At 26.2% G+C, this 22044-nt stretch overlaps 1 protein-coding gene across 1 annotated transcript; it reads right to left on the bottom strand.

Moving 5' to 3' along the window:
• Window positions 1-1295: 1295 nt before the first annotated feature.
• LOC114124485 (uncharacterized) lies at window positions 1296-16073 on the bottom strand. Its single transcript, XM_027987741.2, has 2 exons — window positions 15540-16073; window positions 1296-9176 (listed from the first exon to the last, which is right to left on the bottom strand). Exon 2 carries the CDS (start codon window positions 9142-9144, stop codon window positions 6001-6003), a length of 3144 nt encoding a protein of 1047 aa, XP_027843542.2. The 5' UTR covers window positions 9145-9176; window positions 15540-16073; the 3' UTR covers window positions 1296-6000.
• Between the last annotated feature and the right edge of the window lie 5971 nt (window positions 16074-22044).

The raw sequence follows: 22044 nt of genomic DNA, 5'->3' as shown, positions 1-22044 counted from the left end.
AATTTCACTTTGAAAATTAATAAAAACTAATAACTAAATATTAATAGAGAATAATAATATTATTTTCAAATAAGAAATAAAATAATTATTTTAACGTGAAAGATAATTGAAAATTAGAGGAACATTCGAAATTAGATGAATTATTTTAATTTATTGTATTTAGTCGTAATACGTACAATTTTTTTATATATTTTACGTATTATTTGACAATTATATTATTTAAGAACAATCAATATAATATACTTTTCAATAAAATTTGAACCATACTTCAATACTTTACATCTATTTTACAAAAAGAGATAAGTAAAAATCGGATTATAAATTTGTTAAAAAATCTTTTATTTTTTATTATAATATTTTATTAATCAAACACAAAGATTATTAGATAACATAATCATAATCATTATATTTTTATTTTTAGTATTATTATTATACAAATATGTATTTGAATAATTTATAAAGGAATTATGAAGTATATTTTTATATTAAATACTTCTTTTAATATTAAACGTTATAAGTATAAAATAAAAATAATTAATCCCATTTCATTCCATCTCGTTTTTAATTATATATATATATATATATTTAAATATTTCTACAAGCAAAAAACAAAATAGAATAATATATCTTTAATAAAAGATAGTATTTAATCAAGCCAGGTTATCGTCACAATTTTTCCTAAATTTCGACTAAATAAAATAAATATAACTCTACTTAAAATAAACGAAAATACAATTCTTATTAAAAAATGTTCAATATTCTTTATAAAAGTAAAGTAACATAATTGAAAATTAAAATGCTGATAGAATAAATTGTTTGACGATGTGTATACAATTTACTCTATAAAGTACCAAGCAAATACGTACACTTTAAAAGCAACATAATATAATGATAATAATAATAATAATAATAATAATAATAATAATAATACAATTTATATAAAATATACTAACGTAACTAAAATGGTAATGAATTAATTTTGATTTTTTGTTTAAATTTGACACTAAATGGTCAATTATTTTGATATACAATTATCACTGACACATTATACCAATGTTCTTAACATAAAATACAACTAAATAATGTATAATCTTAATTATTAATTTTGATTTTAATTTGTATAAATATAAATAAAACATTAAATAAAATTATAAATGTACAATAATCTTAATATAAATACAAACAATATAATATATTGAAATATGTGATTAGAATAATAGTTTACATTCAATACTGTTGTTAACTATATTATATTCATTATTATATATTATTATTTATGAAATTATTATTCAATTTTAGAATTTTTTTCCACATTGTATGAATAGTTTAATTTAAACAACATAAAACACAAACCAATACATAAATCCAAAAAGTATATTATAATCATTAACCACTATTATTCAGGTTATATTAATAATTATTAAAAATATTACACAGTATAATATATAGGTATACTTGAGTGCATTTTTCATATGATTAACCAACAAGTATTAAAAAGCTTTTTTAATTTTTTAACAGATAGTGAAAGTATTCTACAAATGTTATAAATAAAAATGTTCTGACACTTTAGGGTGTAAGTTCAATAATTTTTGTTTTAAAATATCCTGAACTTTAATTAGTAGATTGATTTTTAAATTCATAAATAAAACTAGTAAAATAAGGTATCATAATTTATAGTTGTATATTAGTATGTATGCAAAATAGGAATGGTGTAACCTACAACCAGTATCATCTGTCAATTTGAGATTTACCCATAAATTATTTATTAAAGATTAAATTATTTGTGTTGATGATTCTTAAGAAATTGAACTTGATAATATATACATATTTATGAGATGATGAGAATATGAGATTGAAAACATATTAAATACATTTGGTTTAGAACTGTTTAGCCTTAATTGTGTGACAATATTCATGTATAAAGTACTCGCAGCGTAGTTATAACTGTAGTTATAGTCATACACAAATATGAAGTTCAGTATAAGGTTCGTACTTGTAAGTAAGTAAATAGTACAAAACTATTTTGAAATAATATATGTAAATCTATTTAGTTATAAATGTGTCATAATATTATGCAATATGTATTAAGATAAAATAATGATTTTAAATAAAAACAAAAATACATATAATGCCTACATCCGATTTTATTCGATTTCTATTCGATTAAGGCATTCAATCTCAAAAGAACTCAATCAAACTATTAAGCATACAATTTTATTCATTAGTTAAGTTATGCTTCAGAAATTATGTTTCAAGTTCACATTATATGGTTACACTTTTTTTTTTAAGATATAAACGTGTTTAAACAACCTATAATGAATACTTAGAATTTTTTATTTTTTTTTAAAAAAAAGAAAGTAGAATCTATGCTTTTAATTGTTTTATTTTATGTGGATGGTGTAGTAATAACTGATTTTAGGTAAAAATTTAAAAATAAATAAATACTTTTCAACATTTAAATAAATTAAACATTTTATAAACAAATAGGTATTTAATTAATTTAATGATATTTTCACTGTTGTATAAATCTGAGAACAAGATAATTAAGCCAATAGTATATTTTTAATTGTATAAAAAAACAATATTAAAATGTGTGTTTCTGAGACATGGTTAGGCATAGTTAATACTTAACAATATTATTGTGATATTAAAATAAACGATACAAATATACAATTGTTTCTTGAATAATTTTTAAACACAAGAAGAATGATAATTTACCAACTTGAAACATTTTCATAAAACTTAATTTTAGGCTTAATCACATTGTTCTTTGATAAGAAAGTCTACTATAGAATTTCGCTTAACAAACTTATGGTATGAATTGCTTTAATTATGATAATAATACTATAATAGCATATTCCTTAACAGAATGTGTTTGTTGGTAGATAATAAAAAAAAAGTATTATTTTGATAGTTATTAGGTAATCATCCAAAAATAAATATAAGACATAATCAAGATATTTCTTACTATTACAATTCATTTTATTTTAGTTTTCTGTAGCTATAATTTGGAAATCATTTTATTGGGTTTACGGTATTTCTATAAAATAAAACACATAACCAATACGGTTGATTTTACTATAAATCATATGTAAATGTAATCACACCAGTTCCTATAGGAATAATGGTCAAAACTATAAAATAAAAAAAGACAGTCGTATAAATATGTACATGACAAATAAACTAACGTAAACTATTTATAAATTGTATTATATTATTCATTAAATACCTATTTAATCAAAATCCGTTTATTATGTTTATAAGTAATTTGATACATTGTCGTATAAGCAACAATCAGTACCTAATACCTAAATACCGATAAAAATACAATAAACTATAATTGGTAGGTAAATAATAATAAGGGCTCGGATTTAAAAGTAGCGTTATATTTATTATAGTGTTTGTTGTTTTTCTAATAGTTATAAAAGTAGCTAAGTACTAGATTCGATAGACATTTTAATTTTAATCTAAAGAAAGTATAGAATTTTATATTACAAAGTTTATTTTACCGATTTTTTATATTATTTTATTCATATTCATAATTTTTTAGTATTATAAAGCATAATATTGATAATATATATATATATAATACATGGATTTTTAAATACACATATATTATTAATATTTTAAGTATATTACAAGTTACAACAGAAGTTATCAAAGAAAATAACGGAAATTATTGAAACCTCATTTTTTATTATATTCCGCAAATTTAATAATCTTGTCTTAATCTTATTGTAATACTCTAACAACATAATAATAGGGATATACAGACACACAGTCATACACTATACGTAAACAAATGTTATTGAATGGCCCACTACTTTTTACGATAGCTATCGTTACGATAAGGATACGATAGATATTGGTGAATTCTCTATAATATTGATACTGACCATATTATTGTATAAATAAAATGGATTTGAAAAGAGGTTTTTCTAGGTAAAAAATTGATAAACTGAGAATTAAAAAAACTGTATTGTAATGCAACTTGAATGCTTTAGTTAGGTATTTTTTTCATTTATATTAAATAAAATTGATATTGCCTTGTTACATATTATATATTATTTTTTATAAAGGTCAAATAAAAAAAATGTTCAATCGAAAATTATTTTACTAATAATGTTTACTTGCTTTCGATTTAAGATACTATATGTTTTATTTTTTAGGTAACATTTTATAGTTAATGTAAACCATTTTTAATAAAATAGAAATAAAATAAATATCAATAACAGTAAGATTTGATTTGTACATCATTATTATTTTTTTTCTTGTGAATATTTTTGGTTTTTAAAACTATGTATATACTATGTATATACATTCAACATTTTTATTTTAAAGTTCATTTTTTAAAAAATATTTATAGCATGTAAATCCGAGCCCAAGTAATTAAAATGATGAAGGAATTCAAATTACTAATTACCTACTTTTTATTTAATTTCATAGATCATGACGAATCTATTATTTGATTAATGATTTATCAATTTCTTTGCATTTTAGTAAACCTACATAAAATATATTTATGTATTATATTAGCAATAATAATAGTCTTATCTATAAAAAAAAAAGATAAACAATCGTGCTTGTATAACGATAACTTTAATTAATATTAACTGTAAAACATAATAACGAAATTATTATTTTTTTGATTATAAAATTGAACTAGTTTAATGTATAATTTTGATTATCAAGCCAATGACCTAGTTGTCAAGGCAGTGCTTAAAACAATTTTTGATTATCTGATTTAAAAACCCATTACCATTATTACATTTGAATGGGTGCTTTTAAAATATAGGTAACTAAACTGAACTATAATAAATAAGTTAAAACAACTGCGTTTATGAAACCTATATAATATAATATAATATAAATATATAAGCCAAAGAGTGATTTTTATCATACGTAACATGAGATATTTCTGTAGCTGAAAGTATTACAATTTTTTTTTTTTTTATGGAAACTTTAACAACAATAATATTTTTGGTAAAAAATCACAATATTTTATAACTTCTCAAAAACTAAAACAATTATTATTATCGTATGGTATCTAAGACAATGACAACACTACATAACAAAAAAAAGTTTAAAAATTTATAATTTAAAGAGATTATAATTTAAATATATTTTTTAGATGTTACAATATGCATTGTTTTAATAAAAAAGGCTTAATATTTTAGGAAGTAAGAAGTTTTAATTTTTAGTTATTAATTTTCAAGATCTAGTTGGTTTATAACTTTCTATAGAAAATAATTACTTTCGGCCGATAATATTTTAAAAACAAAATCAATTAAAATTAAATACACAATTAGAAAAATAATTAGTTTATAATGATTAAACAATAAAAATTAATTAAGTGATATCATCTATTATAAATTGTGTTAACTATTGGTGACTGACGGCTGTTCAAAAAATATTAAACACAAGTGATATATCATTTTAATTCTAAGACGAAATTTTGTATTGCGTATGTTAAAGTTTCCAAAAAAAAAAAAAAAATTTAATTTTATATATTTAAAAAATATCATATTATAGTTTTAATTAATATAAATATTTGTAATAATGGTGAATCACTCTATATTATAATATAATAGTGTATATTATTTTACTCGTTAAAGAGTTACAAAATCTAAATGTAGAAATTACTTTTTTTGGGTAGAACTTTAATCATCATATTATTATATAATATATTTTAATTATGCTTTAAACTTTAAATTTGGAGCATATGAATTCCCGGAGTAGTTCGAATTTACGAATTGGAATTAAAACAAAACTACCAATGTTATATTATGACATAATATTTTATTCAAGGCTAAATTAGGAACTTTAGTATTATCGATATCACCAAATTTCATTCCAGCACCCATAAAATATGTAGTTCAGTCTTATTTTAATTCTGTGGATGTATATCATAATATTATATTGTTATTTCATACAAACTATAATTAACAAGAACTATAGAATGCTATAGTTACCTACATATAGATATTAAAATGTAGATATTTATGTTGGGGTTAGTTTGAAGAAAACATTAACAGTTGACGTTAACTTTTCTTTGACTGGTAAGTAGACTAGAGACGAATGAAATGAATCACTACGACCAGTCATTTCCTTCTTGACCGACGGAGATACTGAACAGTTTTCAAGAAAAAACGACTGCATTATAAACGGTTCTTGATTTGACTGAGGAATATGGTGATTTTTTCCTGTAGATGCCGATGCGTTTTCGGTTTGACACAACTTGATCGATGTTCCAAGTTTGTCGGTGAATACGTCATTTCCGTTATTATCCAATGACTTATCTGCCGACGAATCTTCACTAGCGTTGAGTGCAACGTGTGTGTTGTCTGGTGAGTGTAAAGTAGTATATGGAACGGGTGAATTCATTGCATCAGAGTTGAAATGGCAATGTGTAAAATGATTTTCCAACTGTGTCTTGTTTTGAAACACAGCGTTGCAAGTAGGACATGTTAACGACATGTCCTTTGTGGTTTTATTTTCAGCTAGATGAAATTTTTCATGCACGAAAAGAAACGATAAAATAGATGTGGTAAAAGAACAATATGAACAACGGTACTGTTTCATTTCATCACATATTGTTTGTTCCTCGACTGGATTTTGTTTAGGACTTTCAATTGCTATTAAGCTCGCGTTCAACTCGCAGTTAGATTGCAAGTTTTGCTTTTCTTCTTCTAAATGATTTTGAATATGCTTCCATTGAATTTTCCCCTCAGAACCATGGTCGTTTAATAAATGAGCTCTTAACCATTTTGAACTTCTGAATCGTCTAAGGCATATGTTGCACACTTCAGTATAGTGCTTATAATATCTATGAGCATTTTCAGGTTCATCTGACAGTTGTCCATTCTCAGTCATCGAATCGGCCCAATATTTTTGACAAGATCCATGTTCAACTATGCCATGTGAGTTCTGTTTGTGTACTCGTAGAAAATATTTACTACAAAGTTCTTTGTTACATATATCACACACTACTCCCCCAATATGATTACCATTTTGAATCGATATACCGTGCATCCGTTGCATGTGAGTTTTCATGAAATACTTATTGCACAATTCTTTATTACATATTTTGCAAAAACTACTTAACATGGTAGTCTGTTTTTTTTCACCGAAGTCTTTGGTATGATGATTAATATATTCCTCATTTTCTGCAGAATTTTTACTACTAGCCGAAGCCCTACCCATGCCTTTAATGTTACATTCACATTGCTCAATATGTTCTTTCAACAATGCATCAGAATTAAACATTTGTTGGCATTCATGACATGAATGTTCGTTACGTAAATTTTCATTACACTCTAAAGTTTCATTCATTAGTTCATTAACGATGTTTTCATGTTTATTGAAAATATGAGCTTTTAAAGATCCATTAACTTGGGTGTTACATACATTACATGTTGAGATATTCTCCAACGTATTACCGTTACGTTTAAAAAATAGATTCTGTAATGTAAGTAACTTGCTTTTGCTCATCAAGTCAATTTTAGATTCATCTGTTTCAATTTTTTTATTTATTTTACTTTCATTTTCAACAGTTGCTATTGTATCTGGAAGGTAATTATTTATGATGTTAATTTTATTCCCAATAATTTTGTTGGTCAAATTATCGTTGACACAATTATTTGTAATTAAGTTAATGGGGGTATTAGTGTTAGTCTTAAATTCAGTAGGTTGCTGATTTATACCTTTAGTGCTTGGTTTTAAACAATCATTTTTAAATACTTCTTTTTCATAATGTGCATTTGTGTTTGTGATATGACTTGAATTACTAGTAAGTTCAGTACTATGAAGATCGATGACATTACATAATTCAATATTTAATTTATTGATGTAGTTCACATTTCGCTCATCATCTGTATTTTCAACTTTAAAGTTATTATGTGGAGTTTCAGATGTTGTGTATTTCTTCACAAGTTCTGTTTCATTATCTTCTGATGATTGAGTATCTTTTAAGAATAATTTTTCATGTGATTTTGAAATTTCAGATATGGATTCGTTAACATGAAAAGATGGCGATACTGTTTGAACATCTTTATCACATGAATCGGACACTCCAAAATCTAAAAATTCATTTTTGATCTGTAAATTTGTTTTGAAGTTCAATGGGAGATCATCAGTTAACTTAAAGTCTCCATCGTCTATTATACCGTGAATTTTAGCTTTATGTTTCCTAACAAAATATTTGTTACAGAATTCTTTCTGGCATATACTACAAAACGCTCGTGTTTGATTGTTAAATATATTTTTGGACACAAATGTGCTTTGATTTACCGATGACGGAGAAAACAATACAGGACTTTTAAACAAAGATGACGTTGAAGCACCAATATAATTATCATTAATGTTTGAAGAGAAATCGCAAGTCGTGGGTAATGCTGTTATTTTAATTCTATCCAACTGATCTATACTGGAACTATTTGAATAGCCGTCACTGAAAACACCGTGTTTATTAGCCTTGTGCGTTTTTAAAAAATATTTGTTACAAAATTCTTTGTTACATTGATCACAAAATGCTTCTGGATTAAATATTTGAACAGAAGTAGGCCCAACATTAGTTCCTGATGTGCATGGTTGGTTCTTAGAAAACGGCATCATACAGGTTGAAGATTCAGTCAAATAGTTGTCTTTATTATTGTTATGTGAAATTTCATTCGAAAATGTTTGATGCAACGAATTGGGGTTATTAGAAATTTCCGTTGATGAGTCATTTTGCAGTTGTATATCATTGGAAAATTGTAGTTTTTGTACCTCATTTGGTAAAAGTTTTTGGTTTTCAGATGTCGTCAGATTTAGAGGTAAAGATGCCAAAGGATATTGGGGACAAGTTAATTTTAAATCGGTTGCTTCTTTACTATTGTTCAGTTCGCTTTTATTTTTGGTAGAAAATAATATTTTTTTGTCGCTTTCATTTTTCGTATTTTCTTCATTAGAAGATATCCTTGTAGGATTTGATTGTTTACGTCTTTTTTTTGTAATGTCTCTTAGATCTTGGTTGGTAGCAATACGTTTAGTTCCTATTTTTACATCAATAGTATAGTTCGTCTTACCTGATATTGATTTTAATAATATATCAGTCCAATTTAAAGGAAAGTCCATTTTATTATTTGCTTTACCGATTGTCTGCATATCAGTATTTCTTTGTTAATATCGAAGATAAACTAAAACAAAACAAATTAACAATTATTAATTATTTAATATTATTTAAATTAATGTAATAAAAAGTAGTTAAGTTTTTGGATGAAGAAAATAATTCATTATTATTATACTGTAGTTAGTAAACAACATCAGAAATATATCTATTATCCATGTTATGGGTAGTTAGGGTAACGTCCAACACTTGGCACATGCTTATTTAACAACGGTTTTCAACTAATACAACATTTCGAACTTTGCCCAATGTCCACAAATAGACAATAATTAATACTATCCACATACAATCCTGGTTAAATAGTATTATTCATACACAAATAATTAAATGATAATTCAATTTAATTTTTTTTAAGATATGCGTATTGTTATATAGAATAAAAAATATGATATTCAATATAGATAATAAAATAATATTTAAATTATTACAAGTAAAACTATTATGACTATCGAATTAAGATAGTTAAGTACGATTTATGTTTCTTAGTTTATAAAATTGATAATCATCAATAGTCAAACTAACAAATATTTTATAAATATTATAAACATATATTTCTTTAATCCCATTTTCCCATATTAATCTCGGGTTAGGTTAGGTTAGGTCAAACTAAATTTCCAATATTTGGTATTATAACGTATTAATAGAATTAAAAAATGTGGTTCTCAGGGCCTTATTATTAATTAATTGGATCCAAAAACCCCAAACAGCTATAACCTAGTGACTAGTGAGCAACTCTTAACTAGGTGTTTCCTAATTACGGACAAAATAATAAAAACCATGTGAGCTGTAAACGAAACCTTAAAAGGTGACATATAAACTTCGGACACAAGTATAGTATACTAATTACGAACAAATTTCAATTCATAATTTTTAATAATAACGATTGCAAACATCAGGAAATATAAAATAAATGAATTGTACTACTGTACGAACTTTAAATGAGCAAAAAAAGAAAGCATCCATCAACAACCAAATGCTGTAATATTCAAGTTGTGAAATTAATACATAAACATTTATACAACTAGACTGTTTCAAAAAGAAGATATAATGAAAATATATTTTATAAAAAAATATTTTAAAAATAACGGTTGCTCTTTTACAAAACACAAATATTTTTAATCCCACCTACCATTTTTTTTGCGGTAGCTTATTTAAGTACTGAAAAAGTGGTGAAGGAAAATATTTGTGTCCCCAACACACGTGATTTTTATTAAATTTATGTCCACAGTCAGTATTTTGGTAACGAAACCCGCAATTGTTAAGTTATATTATTGTTCTGAACAATTCGCAATTCGTCCGCAACTAGTATATGTAACCTTTTAACTCTCTTACTGTTCAATATGAAAGACATTCAATCAATTGAAAAATATCATTTTCTGAATAGAATATCATTAGGTAATGTTAATGTCACATTTTGTTATATCTTTCTTGATCAATACTTATTTTTTATTTTTTTAACTTTTTTTTTAAATCTCTTTTGACTAAACAATTGGCAACTGAGATTGTTGAATACAATTACAATCATATTCAAAACAACATACTTAAAATACACATTGTAATAACTTTTCAAAAATCTTCTCAGATATTTTATATTAAATATATTACTTTCATCAAATTATACTTTATACTTTAATTAATTTGAAAACATTTGAAATTGAACAATTTAATTTTAATACTAAGGGTAAATTTAATTTTCATGAGTAGAAATATGATTAAATTTAGTTTCTATAATTTTTTTCCAAAATATTAATCAATAATAATGTAAAATATGTTTTCTCTCTTTTTCAGTTTTTTCCACAATATTGCTGTTTTTTGGTTTTTTACACCATTTTAATATAGTTAGATTTCGCAAAGCTTCAATGATTTTTTTTCTTAATTATCTATTAACACATTAAAAGTGTGAAAAGGGCACAATTACCTATTGTTATTCAAAGACCCGCTTAATTAACAAAATATAGTATCAGATATCAATTTAGTATTATGTATTATTTTGATTTATTGAATTTATTATTTAGTGATTTTTCGTGATATGAATACATTTATTTTATATTTTACTTGTAAAATATTATACGCATAATTTAACGTAGAAAGAGATGGGCCCTGGGACTATGCCCCCTCTGGTATTCACCTAATCCGCATTGGTTAAGCTCGACGAAGTAAACATTTCCGAGCTTAAATTGTATGATTTAATATACATTTTTCTCTAATTTAAAATATACAAACGCAATTTGAATTGATACCTACAACTTACAAGTATCTATATAAACTTGGTATGTATCGTATTTATTTTATTAATTTATAGTTTATGGTTCGTAGATCGTTATTTTGATTATCAAATGACAAAAAACTAGTGTTTGTGTATTATATTTTATTAAAGTTTGTAGTTTAAACAAAAACTATAAATAACTTTCTTTTAAATATATATATATTATTTTTTTTTTGTAAATCATATAATAATAGCCAATAGGTAGGTAATATAAATAATGAATAAAAAAATTTACCATGTCATAACTCATAAATTTAAAATGTAATAATGAGTTTATTATGATTAAGTCTCAGAAGCTAATAAAATATAAAACATTAGACAATGACCTTAAAAAAATACTATCAATAATAATATTACAATATTTTTCAATACTACATCTATCTCATAAACAATTTTTTTTAAATAAAAGTGATGAAAAAATAAAAATTGATGATGATAATTAATATTTTTACAAGAACCAGATATTGAGTCTGGCCTATACCAACGTCAGCTACATCAAAAATGCATACATTTAGTCGATAAGAGTCAAACGTATGTTTTCTATTATTGACTACAATTTTTTTTATATAAATACATCTTGTATTGTAAAAGTACTTAAACTACCCAACGTCACCCCATTTCTAGGAACGTATTCAGAATATATTTTATACTTCGTTCTATTATATATTAACTTTTATTAAGCATATAGGCTTGAACTGTATAATAATTATTAAAAAGAGAACGAAAGTAACTAACTATTTCATAAGGAACAATATTTTACAATAAACAAATGGTATTACAAATTATCTACAACGATAAAAACAAGTGTCTATTGTAGAGTTCACTTTCCGAAAAAATTCATTAAAATAATTTTGAACCACTAAAAGCTTAATGAGTTTTAAAACGGACGGGGTTAAAAGTTAATTTTTGGTTCCTGGAATAGACCATTAAAAAAAATATATATTTGTTTTTTATTAAATGTTATTTTAATTATTTAAATAATTTTTATATTATAGAATCCATGTATGATATTTTTACAAAAATTAAAACTAATCATATTATTAGCTAAATTAATGATAGGTATTAGGTACTATCATGTATAATGTATCGTATAATATAATTATAAATTATAATTAATATTACATGTTGAAATTTCAAATATTTTCTAATTTTTTGTGACATTACTGACGGCAATTAAGGGATACAATTTTTGGATATTACGTACTTCTAATAGTTTCCTTCAAATACTCATCAGTAATCAGTATATTGACATTTAATTAAAACTATTTGCCAATTAATTTAAATAACTTTAAATAAATAATAAAATCAATTATAAAATAATAATAATTATTATTTTAATTATACTAGACAAATTGAGGAATTAAAAAAAAATCTAAATTTAATTGGTTTTATTGTTTCTACATAGATATAATATAATATTATGTACATTACAAAGGTTCTTAAACATTGAAAAATAAATTTATAATTTACTATTGCAGGCTATGGATATTATAAAATGTATACTATTATTTAATATTTGTAAAAAAACTAAATAAATAAGTACGTTTAATTTGAGTACAAAAACCGCTACGATTGTAGTTGAATGAGCTTTAAAGGTAAACATACATGTTTTTTGTACGTAACTGCCTACTATAAACCACAAAGTGAGAAAATGCTATTATATCGTAAACGCGTAATAAACTTATTTAGTTCCTTTTAATTATTAACCTTTTGTGAACACATTGTTTGAATATGTATAACGCTGATATATAATTAAATATTAAAACTTAAAATAATTTAATCACATATCAGTATGCGCCGTAAATATGGATTTACACAATCGCTAATAATAATTGATACATGTGACAATTAAGTTTTTACTAGAGAAACCATAAATTTATATAGATTTAAAAATATATATTATCGTTAATATTTTGTATTTAAATATTATATAGAAATTTTAAAACCCTTTTATAATTTAAAAAAAGTAAAAGAAAAATTATAAATATTTCAATAAATTAAAAATTGAGTTATTTTTAATGCAATAAATTACGTACAAGATTGGGGGGCTTAGCCTCTTGAAAACATTTCAAGCCCCCTCAATAAACGTAGTCATCTAATGTAACTATTAGCTCGTTATAATATAATATGTACTGATATAGCATTTTAGGTATGACACCACATTATGTTAAGGGTATTTAAAATTATAAACATATAAAAAGGTTTCTAGAAAATCTTTGTATAGGCAAAGGAAATAAATAATTTAACTTGACTCATAAAATATATAATTTTCTAATAAATATCAATTTAAAAATATTTATTTTCCCTATTGATAAATATAAAATTAGTATATAAAATTACTAGATACGTATTACGAGTATAGTATAATACACATACACTTTATACAAAAAATTTTAAAATATGTAGTACATACAAAATACATTAGACTAGTTTATTACTTTCATCTCTCACTTAAAAAAATATTGACTGGACATTTGAATTAAAGCTTTAATGACATCTCCGAAGTAATCAATATTGAAATATTGAAAACCTAATATATAAAGCCATTAATTATAAATTCACATTTAAATTAATCTACATAATAAAAATATAAAATTCAATTTAAACGATTTAGTAAACAAAAACTTAAAAAGCTAATAGGTACTTGACTTTTTTAAACTATTAAATTCATTTTTTCTTCTTTTAAAGAATATATTGTACTCAAACGCTTGAATAAATTTAAAATTAAATTCGGTACTTCGTAAAATAAATAAATAAATTTCATAATATACATTTTATAATCTTGTCTATTTAGATAATATACCTTTTACACATTCAATTCGTTGATTGCGAATACTGTCCTAATGAAGCAGTTATTATGGTATCTACCTATAAAATCTACTTATTATTTTTCTTAGAATTATTGAAAACTTAAGAAAAAATATAAAGTAGTATAAAAATATTATAAATATAAACTATTAAGTAAATAATCAATATTAATAATTTAACTATTAGCTGGTAATCACGGAAAAGTAGGTCTACTAATGTAATGTGAGTATCTCCTTCAGGCTTCAATAATATTTTAAAAATAATCATGGTTAATCAATACAGTTATCATATTAAGTATGTTTAAATTGTAGTAATTACCATTAATTACACAATTACTTATCTGTGTTCAATCATGCCTATTTTTGAGCGATTAACGATAATTAAATACTAAATTAATATATTTAGTAATTTAGTTACAAATTTAATTTAAATAATGTTGTTATTCTATTAGTTTAAACATAATATATATATATATATATATATATTTATTTATAATAAAGACCATCAAAATTTGAATGTATTAAAGTTAAAATAATATAGAATGGTACAATAATTATTCGTGATTTAAAAAAAAAAAATTGTGCAGACAAAACAAAAAAGTGTCTAAAAGAAAAATTTAAAATGTGTATTATTACAATTATAACTACTGTGAATATTTAATTTAGTAACATTTCCATATACACGCGATATATAACAAAAAAAAAAAAAACGCAATAACGATAGGTACTTAAAATTACGACAAATAATAAACGAGACACGAGAAACGTATAGGTACATTTTTATACTATCTAGTATCTACTCACCAGAACCTGTGTATACTGTTATTATTATATCACATATTAAAATTACTGTGCACTACAGTCAGACACACGTGTCTGCCGACAGACTGACGCGACAGTGCGTGTGCGTGTGTTTAACGAACTTTTGAAAATGCACGTTTCGCATACACATACGCGCGCGCATACTCTTTAATTTAACGTTTTTATATTACGGATATTTGTACATAAATGTATTATACACCCATTAAGCATATAAAGGAAAACAACTTTTGAAGAACTCCGATCATTTGGCATCCATCATCATTGGCATTCCCCAAAATACTCAACACGTTTAATCAAATTTTAGAAAAAATTCTTCGCATACATTTTAAAAAAACACGTTTTATTAACAGCAATGCAGTAGCGAGAAATGAAATTGAATTTCACTAAATAAAATATGCATATTAAAATATGTACCCATCGAGTATGGAATGTTATTATTATGAATATATTTTAATGACTATTTTCCATATTTACTTACTGGACACGACGACAGCAGTGACATGACAATCGAAAGAGTTGCGAGACGCGTGGCTGTGACGGCGGTACAGACGACTGCGATGTTGACGACGACCGCGTTTGTGAGGGTGCATGCTGTCTTCGCGATTCGTGTCGTTTGTCGTAAAACGTTCGAAAGAGAAATTTTCCGGTATCACACGACGTGAGTGACGCGCATCGCCCGTGGCAGACGATTAATATTCGGCACGTGGCTCGAGTATTTAAAAAAAAAAAAAATAAAAAAAAAATTGTATTTTTAAATTATTTTATTTTTTTTTATAAAAATAAATAAATAGAAAATATTTTACTGTATAATGTTGAAAAAAAAAAATTAACAGAGTAGTGATTACTATTATATTGTTGCGTCCGATCAAGTGTAACGACGACGACGACGAAGACGATTATATATTATTATTATTATCGCGCTCGCCACCACGTCAACGTTCCGCCGACGGTGGCACACACGTATCGACTGGACGCGGACGACTCGTCGTCGCGCGCGTCGGTGGTGAATCATAAAATAATAATAATAATAATAATAATAGTAATAGTAATAATAATATAATATACGACGCGCGCTCGAGGGCAGTCGTCGTCGCCGCCGCCGCCGCCGTCGTCGGGGTGCCACGGTCGGCGGCGGTGGCGGTTCCTCCAAGGGGTTGCGACGCGCGGTGGTAGCGGCGGCGGCGGCGGCGGCGGTGATGACAACGCGGTGGCGACTTTGGCGGCGACGGACGGCCGACGGACGACGACGTCTCCGCGTCCACGTCGCGCCGTACCGCTCGCGCACACACATGCACACCCGTGTACACACACGCGAGCGCACACACGCGTGAGCGCGCGCGCGCGCGTACGCACGTGCGCAACTATTATTACTATTATTATATTGAGGAGACGCGCACGCGGTCGAGCCCAATTACGCGCGTCGTACGCGCGTGTCGCGTCCATACGGGGACGACACGGCCGTGTCGCGTATATTGTGTACGGCTGGCAGTGGTGGTGTATGTATAGTGTTCGCGAATTGCATATTATACTATAATGCTGTTATACACGGGGACAAGGGGAGAAAAACCTAAAATAAAATAAAAAAAAAAAACCTCACGAGTAGGGAAAAGTACAAAACAAAAAAAAAAAAAAAATAATAATAAAAAATAAAAACCGGGGGAGAAAAATGGGGAAAAACGAGGAGGAAAAAAAAATAGCGCTGCCGAAACGGAATATTATATTATACTATATATCGATTGACGCGCGCTTGTGACGTCACGAACCTTGGCGCGCGCTACGCGATGACATTCACGATTTTTTTTTTGCGTAGATCCCGTGGATTCTCAAACATAGATCCACGGAGGGTCGACTGCAGGACGCGATCTCGACGGCGGCGGAACGATGAGCTGATGACTGCACGGTCTTCGGTACTACAAACCAGGTGCTCGGTGCCGGCGCGGGGGTGGGGGGGACGCGAAATTCAATTTCAGATAGTCGATATAATAATAATAATAATAATAGTATATAATATTATGTTGTTATGTTATACATATATAGTGCACGCGATGTACATTATTACTATGTATCTTACGTCGTTCGAGTCTATACGTCCTATATGTATATACTATATATAGGTATCACATATACGTGTGTATTATACATAGGAGAGATGTGCGGGACGGATAAGTTACGCAGCGTGGACGATATTTGTCACCCCGCAGTGGTGGACTTTTTTCTTTTTTTTTTTACTTTACTTTATACGCGATACGCACACGACTCGGTGTGCGCTTTGTGTACATGCCCGCGTGTGTGTGTGGGATACCGCCCAGTTTTATGTTATTAAGATTATTGGTCGAGCGGTGAGGGGTCGTCGTCGTCGTTGTCGTCGTGGTTCAGATGGAAGCAGTGGGGGGGTTGTTAGGCGCGGGCGATAGAGGGGCGACTGCAGCGACGGCGGTCGTATAGAGTCGCCGCCGCCGCCCTCGAGAACCGCCGCTGGACGAGGGGGAAACGGCGAGCGGACGACTGTTCCCGTCGTTGCATTTTTACGGTCCCTTGTTTTTAGTGACCGAGGGAAACGAAAATATGAATCTCCCCCGCTCGCGCGCGAGCGACGGTTTCGCCGATGTTTCGTACACGTCGCGTTGTACATATATATATATATATATATAAGTACATATCAGTATACGATATTATATACATGCAGTTTTTCAAAATATTTCTGTTTTTATTGATTTTTTTTTCCCCATTATTTCATTTTTTTTTTATATATATATATATATATTATTTTTTTATGTCCTCGTCTGTCGCCGCGTATCCGGGGCATCTCCTCCCCTCCTCCCACCGGTGTGACGACGATTTATAAGCTCTTATATTCTATTTTAATACGAGTAATAATATGCTATTGATTATTATTATTTTTATAATCAACATGGTAATATATTATATACTATATGATTGTGACAATTTTTAGGTATGGATTATTTAATTTATCGTATACGTAAGTTGTATAATATATTAAAAATGTTATACTTTCATAGTGAGTATTGTGTGAAATCTGTACGATCCTCAAATGAAGCCGTTTTTAATTGTTCTTCTATTGTACACATTTATTATTCATTTTTTTAAAAAAAAAAAAAATTAAAAAAAACACTGTTTAAATTTGCGAACACTAATTATTGCAATTGGATTAAATAAAATAATATTTATTTTCGTATTCAAAAAGATTTTCCTTATGTTTATAATATGAAATGATGAGTTTAAGTGTTAATTCATTATAAAATACCTATATTTAATATTTGATTTTCAATAGTCTTAACACATTTTTATTTATTATTAATACAATTCTTTATAGTAATATGTATGCCAAGAAATTGTTCAATTTTTAATGAATTTCTTAATGTAATTTTCGGAATTTTATTGCATATTTTAACGCATTATTAAGAAATTTAAATGGATTTAAAAGGGTTTTATAGTGCATTTTTTTCACAGTCCAAGAAATGTATATATTCGTGTTTTTATTTGATCATCCAATGTGCCTTACGCTAGCAACAATCAAGATCATAAACCGTTTTAAAGTTATAGCGTGTAAATCCATGTTAGTAAACGTAGTAAATAAATAAACGTACCACCATGTTATTATTACTTTATTTTTATTTTTTTTATTTTCATTTTTGAATTGAATTTTTAGGTTTTTACTCTTTCAGTTTGTACTATTATTTTTATACTATTTCTTTGTAGTTGTAACAACAAAAATTACATATAGTGATAATAAAAGGCAAAATATGTTTTAGTTTGAAAAGTTTTATTTTAAATCTATTATTTTATTTCTAGTATTATAATTGTGTTATTGTATTAGTTTTTTCCTAAAATGTAATTTTGGTTAATTTTATATTAATATGATTTTCATATTAAATTATCCAATATTTTTAGAATGTTTGATTAAGTAACTATACCTATACAATTGAATGCAATTATTAAGCCTTTATTATAAACAATAAATTTAAAACAAACAAACAATTAGTAAAAACAGTAACCATTTAATAAATAATTATGTATTATATTATGAATTAAATATTATATCTATATAATTTAATATATTAATATATAAATATAATGTATTCTAGGTACTCAATCGAAATTAAATATTCATCAAGGATATTAAAACATACAATAATTATCCAGTATTAAATTAAATTGTAGAATAAGTGAAAGTGAACAACTTTTCATAACATCATTTTAATTTTCCGTTATTTCATTAATAATATAATATGTATACAATAACATAAATATTTTTTCTATTCAGACTTGTAATATATAGGTTTTTCTATTTAAAACTAAATAATAATTATTAGAAAATATTAATTGATAATAAATAAAATTTTAATTTTAAATACTGTTATACTTTATTTAAAGAGGGTTCTCTTTTTATAAATTTTCTAATAAACATTTCAACAAACAACATATATATTATGAAAGTAAGAATAAATAATTAAAAATATCAGTGTTAAGAAAATGGAAACTTTATTAATATTATTTGTACCGTCATTTTAGTTATTAGTTTAAAATTTTAATATTTGTTCGTATTTTTATCAAAAATTGAAAAAAACATAAATCAATATTAACTAGAACATTTATGAAACTATTAAAAATTAAAAACATTTATGTATGGAGTTACAATTCTAGCATAAAGCACTTCTCAGATCTCAGTACATATATACATATTATATACATAGACACCTTCAGTATTTTTAATAATAAATTATTATTATTATTTTAAGTTTATAATTTCATAGGTATAATGTATGCATACATTTGTATAGTAAGTAAAATACATCGGTAAAAAATGTTTTGTTCTAAACACAGTTATAATTTTATATTATATCATATATTTATATATTTTATAAACAACAGATACACCTAAAAAACTTTTCATGGTACGTATTTAAAATTAAAGCGTATTATTAAAGTGATTTCCTAATTTGTGTTTGTATATTATTTAAACACAGCTATTGTATAAAAATACTATATTTTCAATAGATGTATTACACGTACACAGCATACGCTTTAAGTAGATATTCTTGTAGTTCGCATTTTGTATTTTAGTATCATCGGAAAATATAATAACCCCTATTTCTCAAACCATTCACTAGCTCAGCGGGTTCTATCGCGAAAAAAAATCAATAAAAATGCGATGACCAGATTTAATTATGTTTACCCATGTTATATACGTGTGTAATATAATACTACGATAACAATAAATTCTCGAGAGTCTTATAAAAAAAAATCGGAACAATGTAAAAGCTAAAGGTACGACGGTTGACGATGATCTATCGACGAAATCCGATCAAAAATTATTTAAGAGCATGCATATGATCGTTTATACTGGTGTAGTAGTGGAGTATATGTGACAGTATAATAATATTTCTATAATTTATCTTAATAATATAAATTATATTACGTAGAACGCTAATGTATTTTTTAACATATACCTTTTCAATGTTCATTTTTGGAGTAATATTATACAACAATATATTACCTATAATATTCTAACATCCAAAAGACAGGTTAGTAAATGGAAAAAAGCAATATCAGCTGGAATCATCGATCCAAAGGCCCAACTGAAATCCTTTTACATTGACAGAAAGTACCAAGACTCCTAAAGACTTCTCGATGTTTGTGTTCCAACCACGTCTTATTATTATAGAAACATTTGATGGGGCACAACTTAAGGCCCGATACGAGTATGGCGATGGATATTTTACGTAAGAAGTTTTAAATCGACAGCGGCCCCCGCAGTATATTTATAATAAGTAGCACTTGAATAGATTTTAAGTTAGTACAAAAAGTTTTTTTTCCCTTTGACAAGATCGGTGTTTAAGTAACTGCAACACAAGAACGCCTATAGAATGTATCACTAAGTATCTAAAACGATAAAATTCAATATCCTTAATTGGTTGCCAAATGCTAACCGACACCAACCGACAGGCATTTAATTTACGACGATAATAAAAAATCAATGTGATTATATTGATAAGCGTAATGTGTGCGATGTGTCTGTTGTTTACCTGTTGGTTGAAGTTAGTTTTTACAGAACACAATATTACAAGATTATATCAATATGTAAATACTGCAGCGAGATTTGGGTGTAATAAAAAAGACTTGCTTAAAATGTGTAAACATTGAGATATATAGATCTAAATAATTAAATAATTAAAGTACCTGTAGTCGGAATTAATTCGATTTTTATAGAAGGTAGCCGCAAATGATTGGACTGTGGAGTGTGGAGTAATTATTATGAATAACTTCGTATAGTATTATTATTCTATGTTTCATACATTTTATTCGTTACATTTTAATGGCAGATCAATAGTAAATTAATAAATGAACATCAATGAAATGTATATGATTTAATTATTATTAAAATAAAACTGTTATAATATGATGACAGCATACATTATATTTCATTTTATTTTACAGTAAAACGGTAAAATATATTTTGCACGTAAGGTACCTACATTAAAACATAGTAGTACGAAAATTGAAAAATGTAATATATTTTGTATAATGTATATACTCTTATTACGTCGAACGAGATTATTTCGGTGACTCATCTGAGTAAAACCTATTTTTTGTTATATTTTACTATTGTGACACACACCATATATACATATATAGGGGTTCGGAGATAAGTCACCTCCTGTAAGGTTTTTTCACCCTATTATTGATGAGGGGAGCCACACCAAACTAGTGAACATTAGATTTTTTTTTTTTTTGTAATCTAAAAATGTACGATTATTGGGAAAAATAATACTGAGTAGTATTATTCGTTTTATTCCCTAACGCAACATGGTACAATACAATGCGTTTAGTTACAACATGTTGCAAAACTTAAATAATACTCTTTATTCAATGCTTTTGTAAAAAAAAATTTCATTCATGTGGAAAAAAAATTATATTTTATTTAGATTTGACATTTGTTTTCAAAAAAACAGTTATTATTA

Source organism: Aphis gossypii, chromosome X, assembly GCF_020184175.1.
Source record: "Aphis gossypii isolate Hap1 chromosome X, ASM2018417v2, whole genome shotgun sequence".
In the NCBI taxonomy this organism is placed as follows: Eukaryota; Metazoa; Arthropoda; class Insecta; order Hemiptera; family Aphididae; genus Aphis; species Aphis gossypii.
Note: the sequence above shows the minus strand (reverse complement) of the source record. Positions and strands in the feature narration are given on the sequence as shown.

Coding starts and splice junctions, on each gene's coding strand:
- LOC114124485 (XM_027987741.2), bottom strand. CDS start 9,144: ATGCAGACAATCGGTAAAGCAAATAATAAAATGGACTTTCCTTTAAAT.